The sequence below is a fragment of the Elaeis guineensis genome, chromosome 12 (genome assembly GCF_000442705.2).
Source record: "Elaeis guineensis isolate ETL-2024a chromosome 12, EG11, whole genome shotgun sequence".
Lineage (NCBI taxonomy): Eukaryota > Viridiplantae > Streptophyta > Magnoliopsida > Arecales > Arecaceae > Elaeis > Elaeis guineensis.
Window position 1 is genome coordinate 14,740,587 of NC_026004.2, and position 17,634 is coordinate 14,758,220.

General features: G+C 37.0%; 1 protein-coding gene across 1 annotated transcript; it reads left to right on the forward strand.

Annotated features, from left to right (window-relative positions):
• The first annotated feature begins 1,072 nt into the window (after positions 1-1,072).
• LOC105055056 (probable magnesium transporter NIPA6) lies at positions 1,073-12,592 on the forward strand. Its single transcript, XM_010936755.4, has 9 exons — positions 1,073-1,608; positions 4,257-4,313; positions 4,427-4,517; positions 4,608-4,768; positions 4,876-5,003; positions 5,142-5,279; positions 9,929-10,021; positions 10,100-10,217; positions 11,906-12,592. The coding sequence occupies exons 1-9, from the start codon at positions 1,473-1,475 to the stop codon at positions 12,013-12,015; spliced, it is 1,032 nt and encodes a 343-aa protein (XP_010935057.1). The 5' UTR covers positions 1,073-1,472; the 3' UTR covers positions 12,016-12,592.
• The last annotated feature ends 5,042 nt before the right edge of the window (positions 12,593-17,634 follow it).

Genomic DNA, 17,634 nt, shown 5'->3' on the forward strand with positions numbered 1-17,634 from the left:
GAGGCTTTCGCGATTCGACATCGCCTAATAGAATATTTAATTGAGCGAGAGAAAAAGAGAGAGAGGAGCGATGATATCGGAGAGAGGCACAACCGGCGGAGAGATTGTCGAAGGATGCTAGATGGTTGCCATGGCCACCAAGCGGTAGAAAATGTACGGATAGAGCCGCGGCTGCAGAATAGTGGCAAACCTATTGCCGGCTTCACTATTTAAAATTTTTTTAAAAAAAATTTAAGAAATAGTGAAGCCGGCAATAGGTGTGCCGGCTTCACTGTAACGGGGTTTCAAAAAAAAACCTTGAAACAAGGACGATCGCCCCTGTTTCCCACTCACGATGCTAGAGGCTGTGATAGCGTCATCTGAGATAACCAGTTGGAGGCCCTCCGACAGCTTTCCCTCTCCTTTTCTTTTCTTTCCCTCCCCTCCCCTCTCTTTCTTTTCCTCCTTCTGGTTTCTTTCTTCTCTTCTGTGTTGGTTCGCACCAGTCTGAGTTAGTATACATCCATAGGGATTCGTATCACTGATATGGACTTTAGTATCAAATCCGTGAATCTTGATACATTCTATAAACTATTCATTTAATATAATTAAAATTTAAAATAAATGACAATTCTTTTAGCGTATTCAATAGACTGCCCATTTGACAAAATTTTCGTGCGCAAATCTGATAGATCAAATTATGTGAAATATATATTTTTTGGATCGATTTGAATCCATTTCTTTATATTGTCAATTCAATTCCAATTTTAATTTTAAAAAATTGATACAAGCTGATTTAATTTGAAGATTGATCTTAAACTGATCCCAGACCAAATCACCCACTCCCTATTCACATAGCAAAATTGTAAACCCGATGGTGCACCCGCTGCACTCAGCGGGCCCTACGCGTTCCCTGCGTCCTACGCCCTGGTCCCCAGCGGGGGTCGTTCCAGCCCCCGCTGTTAAAAGGCCGTTCCCTTTTTGCCATTTGCCATCACCATCTCTCCTCTTCTTCGGAGCCCCGCAGTGATACCCAAAAGCGTGGCACGGGCCCGTCCCGTAAAGTGTAACTGGGTACAACATTTGGGTTGCGATTTGCGAAGCAGATTTCTTCTTTTCTTTTTTAACCGTTACGCGGACGCAACCAGAACGAAACCGGGCTTCCGACACCCAGTCACGTTAAACGGCACCATCCCCCGTCCGCCCTCGCTTTCGCCCACCCTTTTTACCCTTCTCTCTCCATCTCTCTGGCGCATGGATTAGGAGACGACAAAGGAGAAGTCTTTTTCTCTGGCTGGGATTCAAAATTTTGGAGGCGGGAGGAAGATTTCGATTTGGAGCTCGCCCCTGTTTGATTTCGATCTTGCGTGGAATCTCTCGCCTTTTCTATTCTGAATTCCTACCTCTCTGTATCTAGAAAAGGCGAAGAGAGGAACATTAAGAGAAAGATAGGGAGAATTTAGAAGTGGGATAGAAGGGAGGAGGGAAGGGGAATGGAAGGGATGATGCGCGTATCGGACAACACGAAAGGTCTGACCTTGGCCGTGGTTTCGAGCGCATTCATCGGAGCCAGCTTCATTTTGAAGAAGAAGGGTCTCAAGCGCGCCGGGAAATGCGGCACTCCTGCTGGTCAGAAACCCTAGATCTTGTCATCCTTTTTTTTTTTCGATTCGAGGATCGATGAATATATGCAATGAGAAAAAAAAAAAAATCTAATCTTGATGCTTTTAATGCCCAATGAGTATGGAATTACCGATTTCATTCATGTTTGTGATCGCTTATTGTTCCTCATAATTAATGCTGCTCTTACGAAAAATACACGAGGATCGCATTATCATCTAAAATTCATACATTGATAGCCCTATGCTTTTTTTTTTTTTTTGGGAAAAAAAATCCAGACTGGCAGATTGTTGAGATTTTAGGCTAATTTTACAAAAAGGTATGGCTCTGCAGATTAGAAGTCCTTGGGAAACAGTTTCCAAGTCCATATAGCTAATGCTTATGATCAATACAATCCAGCAATGTTTGAAATATCTGTTTTAGCCACTCTCTTTCATGTAATACCCAATTCTAAGAAAGTAATTGTAATTTTTACCGAGTGGCTAGTGATTTAGATATGAAAATCTTGATATTTCAATGTATTAACTTTATCATTTTTAAACACATAAATGCAGTACATGTTGATGTCTCCTACATTTAATTAATGCCTCTTACTCAAACATCTTCTGACCTAGTAATTGGAGCTAGAAGATCTAAGAATCAAAAAACAGATACAAAGTCAAGTGCCTAAATATATCAATCAACTGCTATCTGCATGTTTTCATGAATCTGTCATCCTCTGCTCCCTTCTCTTTCCCTCATATATCATTTTTAACAATATAACAAACTTTTTATAATTGTCTCTAGCATTATAGTGCGGACTCTCTTGTTGCAGTATTGAACTATCGATTCATTGACTCCATATTTCCAACCCCGGCTCTCCCTGAATCACCAAGAAAATGGCACCTCCACATCTCCAATCTTCATAACTCTATAGCGACTCCAATCTCCAACAAGCACGCAACTTGTTTTAATCTTCTCTCTCTCAAGGAGAGAATGAAGAAAAATTAAGGAATAGATTTCTTTTTTTTTTTTTTTTTGTTGCTGATTAGATGGGGATCAAGATAGATAATAAATCAACATTTCCTCTTGCATGCATCAGATGTGCTAGACTCTTATATGCAAAATGTTGCTTAATCACGTTGGTTTGCTGAATAAGTGTCTTCAAGTACCAACAACGACCAACTATTCATAAAAAGCAACCTCGTATGCTTTCTCTTGATTTCCATGCTTTCAAGCAATCTCATTGCAAAAGACGAACCTTTTTTGTTCTCTGTCTTGAGGCTCTGTGTTCTGCAATGTCTTTGGGGCAAGATCTTTAATTTCTTTTCTTTTTTGAATTATGCCATGCCTCATAATCCATCTTCTGCCTTAGTGACAAGCCAAAACCATTTTCGTAAGTATCTTTTTACTTTTCTTTATAGGATTTTAGACCACTTTATGGCCCATTGATATTACCGCCCCCTTTTCTCTCTTCTGCAAAATTTAAAGGAAAAGGCAAATATAGCTGAAGAAGAAACGTTAAGAAAGTTAATCCAATCAACATACAAAAGTGAAGAAAGAGAGAGGACATAATGATAAAGAAGGTGTTTAACAAACAAACACCATACAGAACGTGCAAGCATGTCTCCATAGAATTTAGGTATCTTCCGTACTTGAATTATACATATAGAGTTGGCGAGCTGGATCTTTGGTTGGCACAATAGGTGGAATAAGAAAAGAAGAACAATAGAAAAAAGATGCACAATGTTATGAGTGCAATGCCCTTGGACTGCGTTTTATCTTCCAATTCTTATGTGCCACAATCCTAAAAAGGAACTTGTCCATGACATAAAATATTCACATTAAAATGAAATATTCAAGCTGCCATATGTTACAGGCACTTTTGGAAACTCAACTTCTAAAAGAAACCAAAAGTTTATTCTTTTTTTTTTCTCATCATGAAACCAGTTATGGATCATGATCTCTAAAAAGAAAAGTTTTTCTACTGATTAGACCTAGTTTTTATATCTTGGGATTGATTAGTTTCTTATTATTGGAACTTTGTACATTCTTTTATGACTACCAAATTCTTGCCCTATTTATGAATCATTTTTTTAGTTGAAACTTCGCTGGCTGAATGGCAAGGCTGATTCTTAACTAGTTATAATTTGTATCATCCTAAACTATTCCTCACTTTTCAAGTTGGAAACTTCAATCCTTATTTTCTTTCTTGTGGCTCAAATTCTCTCATGAGATTGAGATTGGTGTGGAGATGCAGTTGTCATACGTCTTTTAACAAGATTCATACTTCTGCTTGGAGTTAGAGAAAAACCACCACACCTTTGTTACCACATCATTTTTTCCATCTTAATGGTTAGGTGTTGGAGGAGCATGTAGGCGAATTTTATCTAGGAAAGCATCATTTATTGGTGGAAAAATACCAAATTAATTTTCTCTTTTCATTTGTTTTCTTTTATTCGGTTTTTTTGGCTTAGAGGGCTTTGAATCACCATGAACTTTGAGAAATAAAAAATTATGCAATGCATTGGCATACTTCCTTCTAGTAACTTACAGATTTTCAAACAGGGGGGTTGATCTTTCAATCTTCTATGCTATTCCTCTATCAGGACTTCATTGTTTTGCTGCACATTTTCAACTTTGTTTCTGATTGTTTTCTTATTTCTTTTTTACTGTAGGTTTTGGAGGGTATGCATACCTATTAGAGCCTTTATGGTGGGCCGGAATGGTAACAAGTAAGCTATTTGTAGATATTGAGTCATAATTTACCATACTCATAGCCTTTTAGTTATTAGTGTAGCAGAGGGGCAAAATATCTTTGTCTGAACTCAAGTTTCTTTACAACCAGTGACGGTAGGCGAGGTGGCAAATTTTGTTGCTTATGTTTTTGCCCCTGCAGTTCTTGTAACTCCTCTTGGTGCATTGAGTATTATTGTCAGGTAACACTAAGAAAACATTTTTCTGTGCTTGGTAATATATAATTGGATCCTATTGATTTTGTGAATCTATATTTTTGATGGACCAAACAGTGCAGTTTTGGCACACTTTATGCTGGAGGAAAGATTACAGAAACTAGGTGTTTTGGGGTGTATATCCTGCATCGTTGGTTCAGTTGTTATAGTAATTCATGCACCTCAGGAGCATTCCCCAAGTTCCGTAGAAGAAATTTGGAATCTGGCTACTCAACCTGGTATCACAGACAATAGTCCTCATTTTTCTATGCAATACTGTTTGTCAAACGCCTAGGCAGGTCTATGATGTAATTAATTTCTCCTATTGCATTTGTCCTGTCTGCAGCTTTTTTAGTTTACTGTGCTGCTACATTAGCAATTGTCTTGGCATTGGTGTTACACTTTGAACCTCGTCATGGACACAACAGCATAATGGTTTACCTGGGTATCTGCTCTCTAATGGGCTCACTAACGGTAAATTGTGTTAACTTGAGCTCACAAATGTGAATCACATGAACTCGGTTATCGGGATTTTCTGTACCCATAAATGTGGTAAAATTTCTTGTCTTGTTTATTGTCAAGCTCAGTTTCTTTTGTCCTGATGGCATACAGGTTGTTAGCATCAAGGCCGTTGGAATTGCAGTAAAACTTACACTGGAGGGAATAAGTCAGATTACTTATCCGCAGACATGGCTATTTGTCACAGTTGCTGTCATTTGTGTCACCACTCAATTGAATTACTTGAACAAGGTCTGTACCATGTGCATTCTACTGGATGTTACTATTTGATATTTGATGTCTCTGTTAGTTGAAGCCATGGTCTCAGCCTGTGAGCCTTTTTCTTGATAATGGCTTCTGGTCTTTATTTCATGATACTTTAATCATTTCCATCCCACAATACTCCAGATTGCCATAGAATATCAAAGTTTTTACAAAATTTACATTATCTATCAATTCTATATGGGGTTCCTGTGCTGTTCCTGTGCCAACTTCAAAGGGTTTGCTTCTAAGACTGCTTGCTGATAATCTTAACATGTATTTTCTTTTTTATGTGATTATTCTTTCTATGCTTTCAACCATAGAACCTTTTTTCAGTTATGCTTTGTCTAAGGCCTCTATAGGTGATTATCCTTCAAAAAATTTATTTTTGTTTGTCTTGTTTTGTTCAAATTTTCTATCTCCAGATAGTTGCTTGAATCCTGGTTTGCAGTATATAACAGTTTAGAGTGCAACTACTTATAATTGCTTCATGTTGTGCTAGTTGATGGTCGTTATTAATAAAATACAGTTAAGGGCAATATCTGTAGAATTTTATTTCCAGAATTAATTTGTCTTAGCATGGATGACCCTACATGATGCCATAAAATATTATTACTTCTTACATGGCTATAGTTCTAGCTTCTCAGTTCTTTTTACTAGGACCTGATTTGTGTCAGTTGTATGTGAATTTGTACTCATGGCTGAAATCAGTTTTACCTGCAAGTACCTCTCTACATGTTGTCTATATTCCCTTTTTTTTCTGTTTGAGAAAAATAACCCCATGTCCAGGGTGGGGGTTTAGCATAGATTATTTAAATAAAAGAAGGATTACAATGGAGAGCAAATAAATGTAACAGGGAAAAAATGTCCATGAGTTTACTTGTGGGGAATCTTACATAAATACAAATCTAGGCTATCAAAAGCCCATCTCAACCACTGTTAGAGAACATTTTGTGCCAACTTGAAGCGGGCTAAAAGAGCTGAAAACAACTCTTTGTTGGGTATCACAAGCTGAATTTGCCATATGATCCTTAGCTAAATTGTGTTCTTTAAATATATATGGAACCACCACAGATTTGGTAAGTCACCAATCTGAATTTCTGAACCAGTTAGCAAAGCTTCCAAGAACTTTGATCCAGAATATTAACCAATTTTTGAGCATTAGATTCCAAAATGATAGAAGAGGAGCCTCGTTGGATTCAAAATTTCAGCCCATCAAGAAGGCACTCATTTTATTAAAATCATTGGAACCAAACCCATGAAAGGAGGTAAAACCCAAAATTAATTTGCTTGTGGTCTCCCTTATAACACCACCACCAGAAGACAAACATGACCTCTAGATTCACCTTCACAATTCAGTTCCATAGAAGAGAGCAGTGGATTTGATCCATTTATGTGAGGACCTGCGTGGGACCATATTTAGTCCTACATCGGTTATTCACTGAGAAGATTTTGAATACTTATATAGGGTTAAGGAATCCAAATAATACCTTCTAGCTAGTCTTTTTGGGTGAGGTCTATGATTGCTACAAATGATATTAGAGCCGATCCAATCCATAGCCTATATCAATTAGGGAAGATTGCAGCCATTGGGGTTGACCATGGGCCGGTTGTAGTGTTTATGAATGGATGCATGGCTTTGGATTTTTAGCCTGACAAGGATGTCAGGGCTTAAATGGAGGGAGTACGTGAGGACTCATGCAGGTATGTATTTAGTTTCACATCGGTTATTCGCTGGAAAAATTTTGGATACTTATACAAGATCAAGAAACCCAAGTAAATACCTGCCAGCTAGTCTTTTTGGGTGAGGTCTTGGGTCATTACAATTTTTAGTTATAAGTGCCTTAATTTCTAGATTCGAGATTAGAGATATGAAATTCAGCAAGCACCGACCTATCAAAATTGTTTATATGGGCATCTTCAATTTTGAAAGCAATAAAATTATCTTGAACCCAAGAATTAACGGATTCTAGAACTAAAGTCAGTTGCATTTTTTTGTTTTCATATCCTTGTTAAACATGAGATGTGCAATTTCCTCTCAATAGAAATCCAATTACATTATGAGAAAAAGTTGCAAGCCGCAGGAGATCTTATTTTTTTAATAGGCCTTAACCTCGCTATATCTGGTTCTGATTTCAATTATAAAAGCAGTTGAATCATTTCTCTGATGATAGAATTGCTAGATTTGATGTAATATGCACATGCAACTGCTTTATTTTTGCTTGTTGCCTTGACTGTAACATTAATGCTGTTTTTATCTTCCACAATAATACTTATTTTTTCTTCTCTTGTAGAAAAATGGTATTTTATGAATGCACAATTGGACTGTCATATTAGAGTGGACAAAAATCTTGTTCCTGTATTTCATATTTAAACTTACATGTTGTTAAGGCCATCACTGTTGGATCCATGCAAGTAAATATAGCTTAAACCTAAGTACATATTACCTTATTGAGCTTTTATTAGTGACTTGCATTGTTCATCACTTTCAGTTCTAACCTTATGCTTGACACATGCTCAAACACTTGTATGCAGATATGCATGCATGCATGTCCATGTGTGTACACGACATGTTTAAAGTGAATCATCATAAATTCTCTAATTTGGTCTTCTTATAAATGGTCCTCAACTCATCATCAGCCCTCAACCTTTATCTGATTTTGAGACTGTTATATGGGTCATGTTTTGACACGCATCACTCGATGTTTCGTACAATTTTTAAAAACTGCCATAATGGGATGGCACAAGTAGTAAACCAGCAACAGTACACCATGTCTCAGTAGGAGATGCAGTCCTGCACCATGTGTTGGTACATGGTATTGTATCTGTGTTTCAAAAAATCGGCATGCCATCCAGTACTGTTTTTACAACCCTGGTTTCATATTTGTTTATGTTTTCAAACTTCAACTTGCTTGTGTTAATTTTCTTCTCAGTCATTGCCTACTGTCATTTGGTTTAAGTATGATATTTTACAATGCAAATTAAAAAAACATGCTTGACAATTCTTATCCCCACCTTTTCCTCTTTTCTTTCAACAAAAAACTATTCCTTTTCTTTTTGTAAAATGTAAACTAGTTCATAATTCCTTTCCAATTAGAAATAACAGTTTTACTCACATTTTTCCTGCTTCTTTTCCTTCTCTGTTAATTGTGACATATAAATTCCTCAGTCTTTTAAGATGTACATATAACAAAATCAATTCGTGATTGCTTTATTCCCATTGGTACGCTTCTTGGTCTTTCCAGGTACACTTAGATGACTTCAATCCATATTTTAGTTATTCTTGATGTTGTTGGCTAATAAGTGCGATCCCATGTTTGTTTGATCAGCATTTATTCTTAAAATTTCACCTGTGTTTACAACTTGTGCAAATTTTCACTCTTCTTTCCCGCCTTTTATCCATCCAACATTTTTTTAAGAAAAATCAGTCAAAATATGTTCTGCCCATCTGACCTTCATTCTACATGGTCTAATACCTTTCCACTATTGTCTTATCTTTGCTGTTTTATTTCTATTTCCTTGTACTACTTTGAATTCTTACTTTCTCTTGAAAACACCAGCTTTGCTTCTTTTTTTTTTTTCCCATGCATCTACTCTCTTTAATGCCCAGCATTGTTGCCTGTGTGACTAGCTGGTCCTGCTCAGCAAATCTCTCTCTCTCTCTTTGGCAGACTCTCTCTCATTAAACTCTTTTCTGGCCTTTCTAAAAATGACTGCAGAACATCACAGCAGCACTTTTTTTCCATGAATTGGCATTCTATAATTATTAAACCATCAGCACCACTCAATGCCAACAATCTTGCAGCTATTTGGTGCGTCTTACTCTTTCTTTAGTCCAGTTTTCCATAAACATGCCTGCATGAGGAAGCATGCAAGGGTTGGGTGCATTGTGTATTCAAGTAAAGTATTTTAAGAGTTATACTTGAGTTCTTACAGCACATGCTTTGTTTCTCTGACCGTATGATTAGCATATCAGAATCTCTTTTGATGCATATGTTGATTGACTCATGATTGACCAAAACTTTTGAAGTTCCAGGACTTGGAGCGCTGCTTGTGCTTAAATGATGAATTTCAAGTTTCCATGATGTAATTGAACTCTTGATCTTCATGGGTACATAAATCTACAATTATGTGGTTACGTTTTGAAATTGCGGTTTTTGCTCCCCTTTTTTGCTGAAAAAATCATCATGCATCAAAATCTATTTATAAGCGCTTGGCTCCAGCACCAACCACAAGGATGACATACAGAGAGAATCTCTCTCTTTTTCCTGGAACAAGGATTAGATATAATTATATTTTTTGATGGTTTGTAGTTAAATGCATAATCAGTTGAAAATGTGGTGTATGCTAGCAGGGTAATGCTACTGTATTTGAAAGGAGCTAATAACAAATAACATTTCTGCAATCTTTCTTTATAGGTTTCTGCATAGCTTGACATGGGCAGGAATCACCCTGCTTCAAGTTGCATACAACCAGTGATTATGTTCTTGAAATGCATGCTTGATGAAAATACTTCCATTGCTCATTAGGCGACATACCTGTTTTTTGCGATTGTTGTGTACAACTCTTTGAGCAATTGCTTATGCAGTTGTATCAGCATCTTTTATAATATAATGAATTCTGCATGTTACCTTTTCCAGGCACTCGATACCTTCAATACAGCAATTGTCTCCCCAATTTACTATGTTATGTTTACCACTCTTACAATAGTGGCAAGTGCAATAATGTTCAAGGTATGTGTTAAAGAAACATTTACATATTAAGATGCTTTGGTTGAGGTTTATTTCTTACCCATTTCTCAATTGCTACAGGATTGGTCTGGTCAAAGTGTAAGCAGTATAGCTTCTGAGCTGTGTGGATTTATAACAGTTATTTCTGGGACACTGTTATTGCATACAGCCAGAAAGCAGGAAATGACTCCCGCAGCAGGTAGGACAGAATGAATATTGCAATAGCATTCATACAAGGAACTGATTTTATGCCACAAGTTTTGAATGGCGTATCCAAATCTTTTGAAGGACTAGAACCAGGGTTTCATTGTCTCATCTGTCTCTCCTGTCCTTTTTTTTAAACTACCAAATAGATCTACCATGTCTAGGCCATTGCGAGTGTCTCTTTGGATTATCGATATCGTTTGTCAAAGTTGCACCTTGAGAAGGTCTGGACCTAATTAGGGGTGGAACCGGGCCGGGCCTACCCCTACCCGAACCTGGTCCGAAAATTATTTTCGGGCTTCGGGTTGGGTTTAGGCACGATAAATGTATAAAAATCTAGGCCTGAGCCCGGTCCGAATCCATTTGGGCCAGCCCGAGACATTGTTTGGCCCAAGCCCATGCTTGCCCACTCGCACTCCTCCGCCTTGTCCTCCACTACTGCTGCCATCGAGACCGCCTTCAAGACCATCTTCGATGCCTCCATCTCTGCCAACTCCTCCGTCCCCCCTCCCAGTCTATGACGCCTCGACCGCCGTCGCCGCCAAGTCACAGGCCACCGACTTTCGAAGCTCTAGATTCTTCTCTGCCATCCCCCTCTAGCTCTTCGATGGTGGCGGGGGGCCCGTGTCAGGGCTACTCGATTGGGGTTTCTTCCTTTGGGCCGATTGAGCGGCGGGTGCTCTCGGGCCTGCTTGATGTTGTGCCTTTCTCCGGCCCGCTCGTGAAGAAGAAGAGCCGGGGTATCTTGAGGAGGCTCCGGAAGCCATCCCTCTTCTGACGGAGCCTCTTGGAGAAAACCGCTGCCCCTAGGCGGTCCCCCTCCGAAGCTTCACCATCCGACGGAGCGAATCTGGCAACGTGCCCCATCGGAGGAAATGAAGAACGGAAGAAGAACAGGCGAATAGTTGGGCTTGCAGTCGATCTCGGGTTTGGGCTAGTCCCAGGCTGGGCCAACGATAGGCCCGAGCGTGGTCCGAAAATGAATGGGCTATATTTTTGAGCCCAAATCCGGCCTGATTTTGTTTGGGCCTAGCCCGAAGCCCGACCCGCCCGAGCCCAGTTTCAGCCTTAGACCTAATTAGTGTCTAATGTATAATTTTTAACTCTTGATTGTGAAATAGTTTTCTATAATTTATTTGCCCCAAATTAAAGACTCCTTTCTCATTCTTTGACTAACACTCATATCCACATGGCCTTTTTTATGATTTGACTTGTCTAGATGGAATATTTTCATGAAATTTACTTGTCAGTCTTCAGAAAAGTGTGCCTTAGTTAGACAGCAATCCTGTTTTCATAAATGTTACGGTTCTTTCATGGATAGTCAGATCTTTTTCATCACTTCTATACAGTTTGTCATACATCTCTCAAATTCAAGGCACTTCCCTGGCTGCCGTATCTCTGAACTTAATTATCTGCAAGAATCAACATTTTACAGCTGAAAGTTTTATATTGCCCTTGAAATACGTCAGAAAGCTTTTATATGATTAAATAATGTCAGGAAACTGTATATCTATCCTATAATAGCTAGTTAAAGTTGAAAAACAAAATTCATTGTTTGTACTTTGTAGTATTGGCTGCTGGCAGCATGATTTCAAGAAAGCTCATTTACACATTCTACAAGATATTATGATTTTTTTTCCTGCATGTTTTAACGTAATACTTTGCTTTGGCTACTGGACACAGCTTCAATATCTTGGTACATCAGTAGAGGATCTGCTGATACATTGAAGAATGTGGAGGATGATCATCTTGTATGGTTACTAAGTTCAGAATCTCCAGATTACGTCCAGTGATTTTGTATCAAAGAAGTCTACATGGACCATATTCTTGTTGGCACCTGGTGGAAGCAGAGGGGCTACCACTGTTCACTTTGGTACTTTATTCTATTCTTTCATGGAATGAAGTTGAGAGATTATCTTTTTGCAGTATAGTGTTTACATAGAAGCAGGCAGAGTTTGTAGATCAGCATCGCAGAGGGTACAATATGGCCAGCCAGTGAATAACTTTTTTGGCAATTTAGCTAAACATGTTTTCTCTGTACATGGTTGCTTGTAAATGAAACCATTGAGCTAAAATTTTGTGGTTATTGATTCAGAAATGCCTATTAATATTGCATTTTCAGCTGGTCACTCAAGCAGGCCATGTACTTATTGCATTCCAGATTTCTCGAGAAGATTTGTTCTCTCTTTCCATTAGATTGTAAGTTCCTGTTCCAGGTTTGTGGTCTTGCGAAACATCTAAGTCAGCAACTTGTAGTCTTTCTAATCAGCACTGCAATCAGTTTTCGGTTGTTTGAGCCGAGACAAAAAAAATAGCAAAGAAAAGAAAGATTACCTGATTTATAGAATGTATACCAATGAGGGTTTTTCTGCCTTTCCCATTATATTTTCAGAGAATGGGATGAAAACAGTGAATCGTATGTCTCAAGATGAATTATTGTTTACAGGTCACGAGTTGTCAGTTGCTAGTGTCACGGTTATATAGTTTGTTGTACAGATAAGCCAACTATGTGGAAATGGTGGCTACTATGATGCTGCATGACACTTGCACTTGTATTGCATGTAAGATTTTGCTTTGGAGTGATTTGATAATATTCATGTGCACGGAGGCTCTATTTGATTCTCAAATGATTTAACCATAGTATTTTGAATAGCTTTATTTAGAAGAGGTGTTTCTTCCTCTCTAATTAAGTAAAACCATCTGGCTTCTTAGGGGATGTTTGGTTGGGGGGAATGGGGGTCTAGAATCGGAATGGGTGACTTTCATTCCAATTGTTTGATTGGAAGAAGTTTTATTCCGATTCCAGGATGGAATGAAAATGGCTCAATCTATATAGAACTCAATTCATATTCTTCTCTGGGGGTGTTTGGTTCGTAATCGAAATCGGAATGGGAATCAGAATGGCTTGGAATCGGAATGGTCAAATCTTTTGAAACGTTTGGTTCGTGATCGGAATCGAAATTGGAATGAAAATTTGAATCTATAGAGGAGAGTAGGGATTGAGGATGTGTTTGGTTGGGGGGAGTGGGGGTTTGGAATCGGAATCGGAATAAGTGATTCCCATTCTAATTGTTTGGTTGTGAGGAGTCTTAATCCCATTTTGATTTCGGGGGGAAATGGAAATGGCTCAATCTATATAGAATTCAATCCCTACTCTCCTCTATGGATTCAATTTTTCATTCCAATTTCAATTCCGATTCCGATCATGAATCAAATGTTTCAGGAGATTTGGTCATTCCGATTCCGATTCTCATTCCTATTCTGATTTCGGTTGCGAACCAAACACCCCTGAGTTCTATATAGATTGAGCCATTCTTATTCCACCCTAGAATCGAAATCGGAATGGGACTCCTTCCAACCAAACGGTTGAAATGGGAGTTATTCATTCCGATTCAGATCCCCACTCTCCCTAACCAAATACCCCCTCTATGAATTCAAATTTTCATTCCAATTTCGATTCCGATTCTGGTCACGAACCAAACACTTCGAGGGATTTGACCATTCTGATTTTGATTCCAAACTATTCCGATTCTCATTCACATTCTAATTTTAGTTGTAAATCAAACACCCCCTTAAATAATTTTATCAGGTTAAAACTATATGAGCTGCAAAGATGTGCAACTCTTCTTCTTCCTCTTTTTCTTTCTCTTTTTTTTTAAAAAACTTTTTCTCCCTTCTCTCTCTCTCTCTCTCTCTTCAAATGAAATCTTGGAAATACTCCATTTTGGTGTGGTTTTATTTATGCAGTGAAAAAGTTGTTTGGATGAATAAATCTGAATGAAGTTGAAAATAAATATTAGTAAAATTCATCCATATTTATTTGGGAACAAAAAGGTAAAGTTAGATACTTGTTGGCTATTAGGAAATTACTAGCTGATGGAAGGTATCTCAGTGGGCGCAGAGCTCGACAGAATTTGGGGGGTATTTGATTCATAATCAAAATCAGAATAAAAATAAGAATCAGAATGGCTTGAAATCGGAATCGGAATGGTCAAATCCTGTGAAGCATTTAATTCGTGATCGAAATCGAAATTAAAATCAAAATTAGAATGAAAATTTAAATCCATAGAAGAGAATAAGAATTAAGTTCTATATAGATTGAGCCATTCCCATTCTATCTTGGAATCGGAATCGAAATGGGACTCCTCCCAACCAAACGGTTGGAATAGGAGTCATTCATTTCGATTTCGATTTCAGATCCCCACTCCCTTCAATCAAACACCTCCTTGATGTTAGTATCAAGGAGAAAGGCTTGACAGAGAAGATCCTGGCTAAGCAGGGGATTTTTTTTTTTGATTTTTTGTGAGACAACAAACAAAATACACTACTCAAGAAGACCTCCAACTAGAAGAATAAAAAAAAAAAAGAAAAAATTACATAGACATCTCTTAAAGTTTGACTTATTTATATTTAAACCCCAATAATTTAAAAAATTACAAATGGATCCTAAAACTTCAAATTCGTTACAAAGTGGTCCAGCTGCCAATCTCCATTACAAAACGACATGGTGTTGGAATCACTTGATAGGTTAATTTTTATAAAATCCTCTGATTTTCATTCCAATTAATATAGTAAGGAGTTCTTGCTATAGCAAAAATTAAAAAGAGAGAAAAGTGGCACTTTCAAATTGGTGCCATAGATGAATGACTTCATCTTTTAATATCTATATAGGTAGATGAATGATAAAGCTTGAAGTACTTCAAGATTCAGGCAAATGGATGAATAATAGATAATGGATTGCTTTAAGATTTGTGCAAATAGATGAATAACAAAAGAAGAAGTACTTTAAGATCTATGCAGCCATATAAATAATAGTATATAGAACACTTTGAGATTTATGGTTCAAGAATGACAAGATGGAATGCTTTAAGATCTGTGCAAAAGGATGGACAATGGAGAATAGATCACTTTGAGATTTATGCAAGCAAATGAATGATAAAGGATGGAACACTTAATATAAATGGATGCAAAATAAATGATGAAGTGCTTCAAGATTTGTGCAAGCAGACACATAATAAAGAATGAGTACATTGAGATCTATACAGATTGGATGATAGAGGATGGAGTGCTTCAAGATTTATGTAAATAAGTACATGATAGAGAATAAGATGCTTTAAGATTTGTGTAGATAGATAAATAACTGAGGATAGTATGCTTTAAGATATGTACAAGTAGATGAACAATAGAGGACAAATGCTTTAAGATGATAGATAAAGCACTTTGAGATTTGTGCACGCAAATAGGTCATAAATAGAGCACCTTGCACTTTGCGATCTATGCAAATAAATGGATGATAAAGAACAAAACTCTTTAAGATGTATACACATGGATAGATGATTGAGACAAGAGCATGGTAAGACATGCGATGGCAAATGAATGACAAAGGATGGGATGCATTAAAATCTATGCTGGTAAATAAATGATAAAGAATAGGATGCTTTAAGATTTATACAAGTAGATGAATGACAAAAAACAGCCTCTTTGAGGTGAAGGTATTTTCATCTTTTTCTTTTGATTCCGTTAATGATGTTAGTCCAAATAGATGGTTGGACCAGTTTACAACGAATTTAAAGTTTTATAATCTATTTGCAACTTCTTAAACTTTTGAGAGTCCCAAGGCAAATGAGCCAGACTTTAGAGATGTCTCAATGCTTGTCTCCGACCACAAATCCAAAATGGTTTGCCGAAAAAGGATGCGGTCCAGTTTGCCGCACTGCTAGCCTTTTTTTTAAAGATGTGTTTAACTACACTCATCTCCTGAGACGCACAAATGTTCCAAATATCAGCTGCAAGAGGATGAGTACCCATTGACCGAGCAGTATAGCTCACGATCCAACTGATAATCTCTTTTTTCTCTTTTTTTGAGACAATACAGGTCAAAGCTAAGAGAAAACAAAAAGGATAAGGCAAGATGGATTCTGAAATAACCCAGACCTGAAACATCAGCCTATAACAGCATTCCCAATTCAAAAGCAGACAATCTGCATGTTCCCAATGGAAGCCAATCAGCAACCATGTCTTAGAATCTCCTTCAAAATCAACTTTTTAGACCTCAAGACAGAAGTGGTGTAGACAAGCTCCTTAGATGAGCCAAGGGAATGGAGGTATGAATAGATAAGAACCACTTCCAGCCATCAATGCAGAATGCGGATTCTTGATGGCATAATCTACTCAATCACATGCTGCTCCACATGAAATTTTTCAAAGCTCCGTCTCTTTAATCAATAATCTGATAATATCTTATATTGCTGGAGTGGAGAAATTCTTTGTCCACTATCCTCGGTTGAGAAAAAATATATCGTTCAATCACATTGGCCTATGTAGTACAATTAATAATGAGATAAATATTTAATACCGTTCAATTTTTTTCTCAAATTTTTCTGGTCGAAAATATCATTTCCCTTCGTAGAACAAAGAATAACAGTATTATTACTTCCTCATACCTTATATGACTTCCTGTAAGTTTATATGATATCCTGAGTAATGTATATGAGTTTTTGTATCTTTATACGATATTCTGTTAGTTATTTCGACTTTTTAATGCTTTATATAATGTCCTGATGTTTTGTATGGCTTCCTGCGAATCTATATGATATTCTAAATAATGTATATGATTTCTTATATCTTTATATAATATTTCATTAGTTATTAGAACCAACAAAAAATTATACAAGGCATCAGAAAATTATAATAACCATAGAAAGTCATATATATTATTCAGAAAGTCATATATATTATTTAGAATATCTTTTATATTAATAAAAAATTATATATATTGCTCAAGATATTATATATATTCATAAAAATTCATATAAGACATCAGAAAGTACTATATTGTTCATTGTTCATGATGTCTCTCTCTCTCTCTCTCTCTCTCTCTCTCTCTCTCACACACACACACACACACACACACACATATATATATATATATATATATATATTAGGATATCATACATATTCAAAGAAAGTCATATAAAGCATAAAAAAATAATAATATTATTTTTTGCTCTATGGAGAAAAAAATAATTTCATCAGAAAAAAATTTTAAAAAAAATTAAGCAGCATTAAATGTCTATCTCATTATTAATTACACTATATGGCTCAATATGATTGGATGGTACTTTTTTTTCTCCATCTAAAATGGTGGACAAAGAATTACTTCATTGGAGTGGGATAACCCACTCCTACATATGGAATCAAAAGAACCCCAAAACTGATCAAAATTTCAGCAATTTAATTCATGATTTCACGCCTATCATAGGATCATCATCACCACTTTAAGAAAAAGCTGTTCGAATGCTTTTCCTTGGGTTGTAAATACAAGTATGATTAGCTATGAAACGCACTCATAGCTGGACTCAGATAGATTTCCACTGAAACCCTATAGTAGCTAAATTTAATCTATGAGCTAG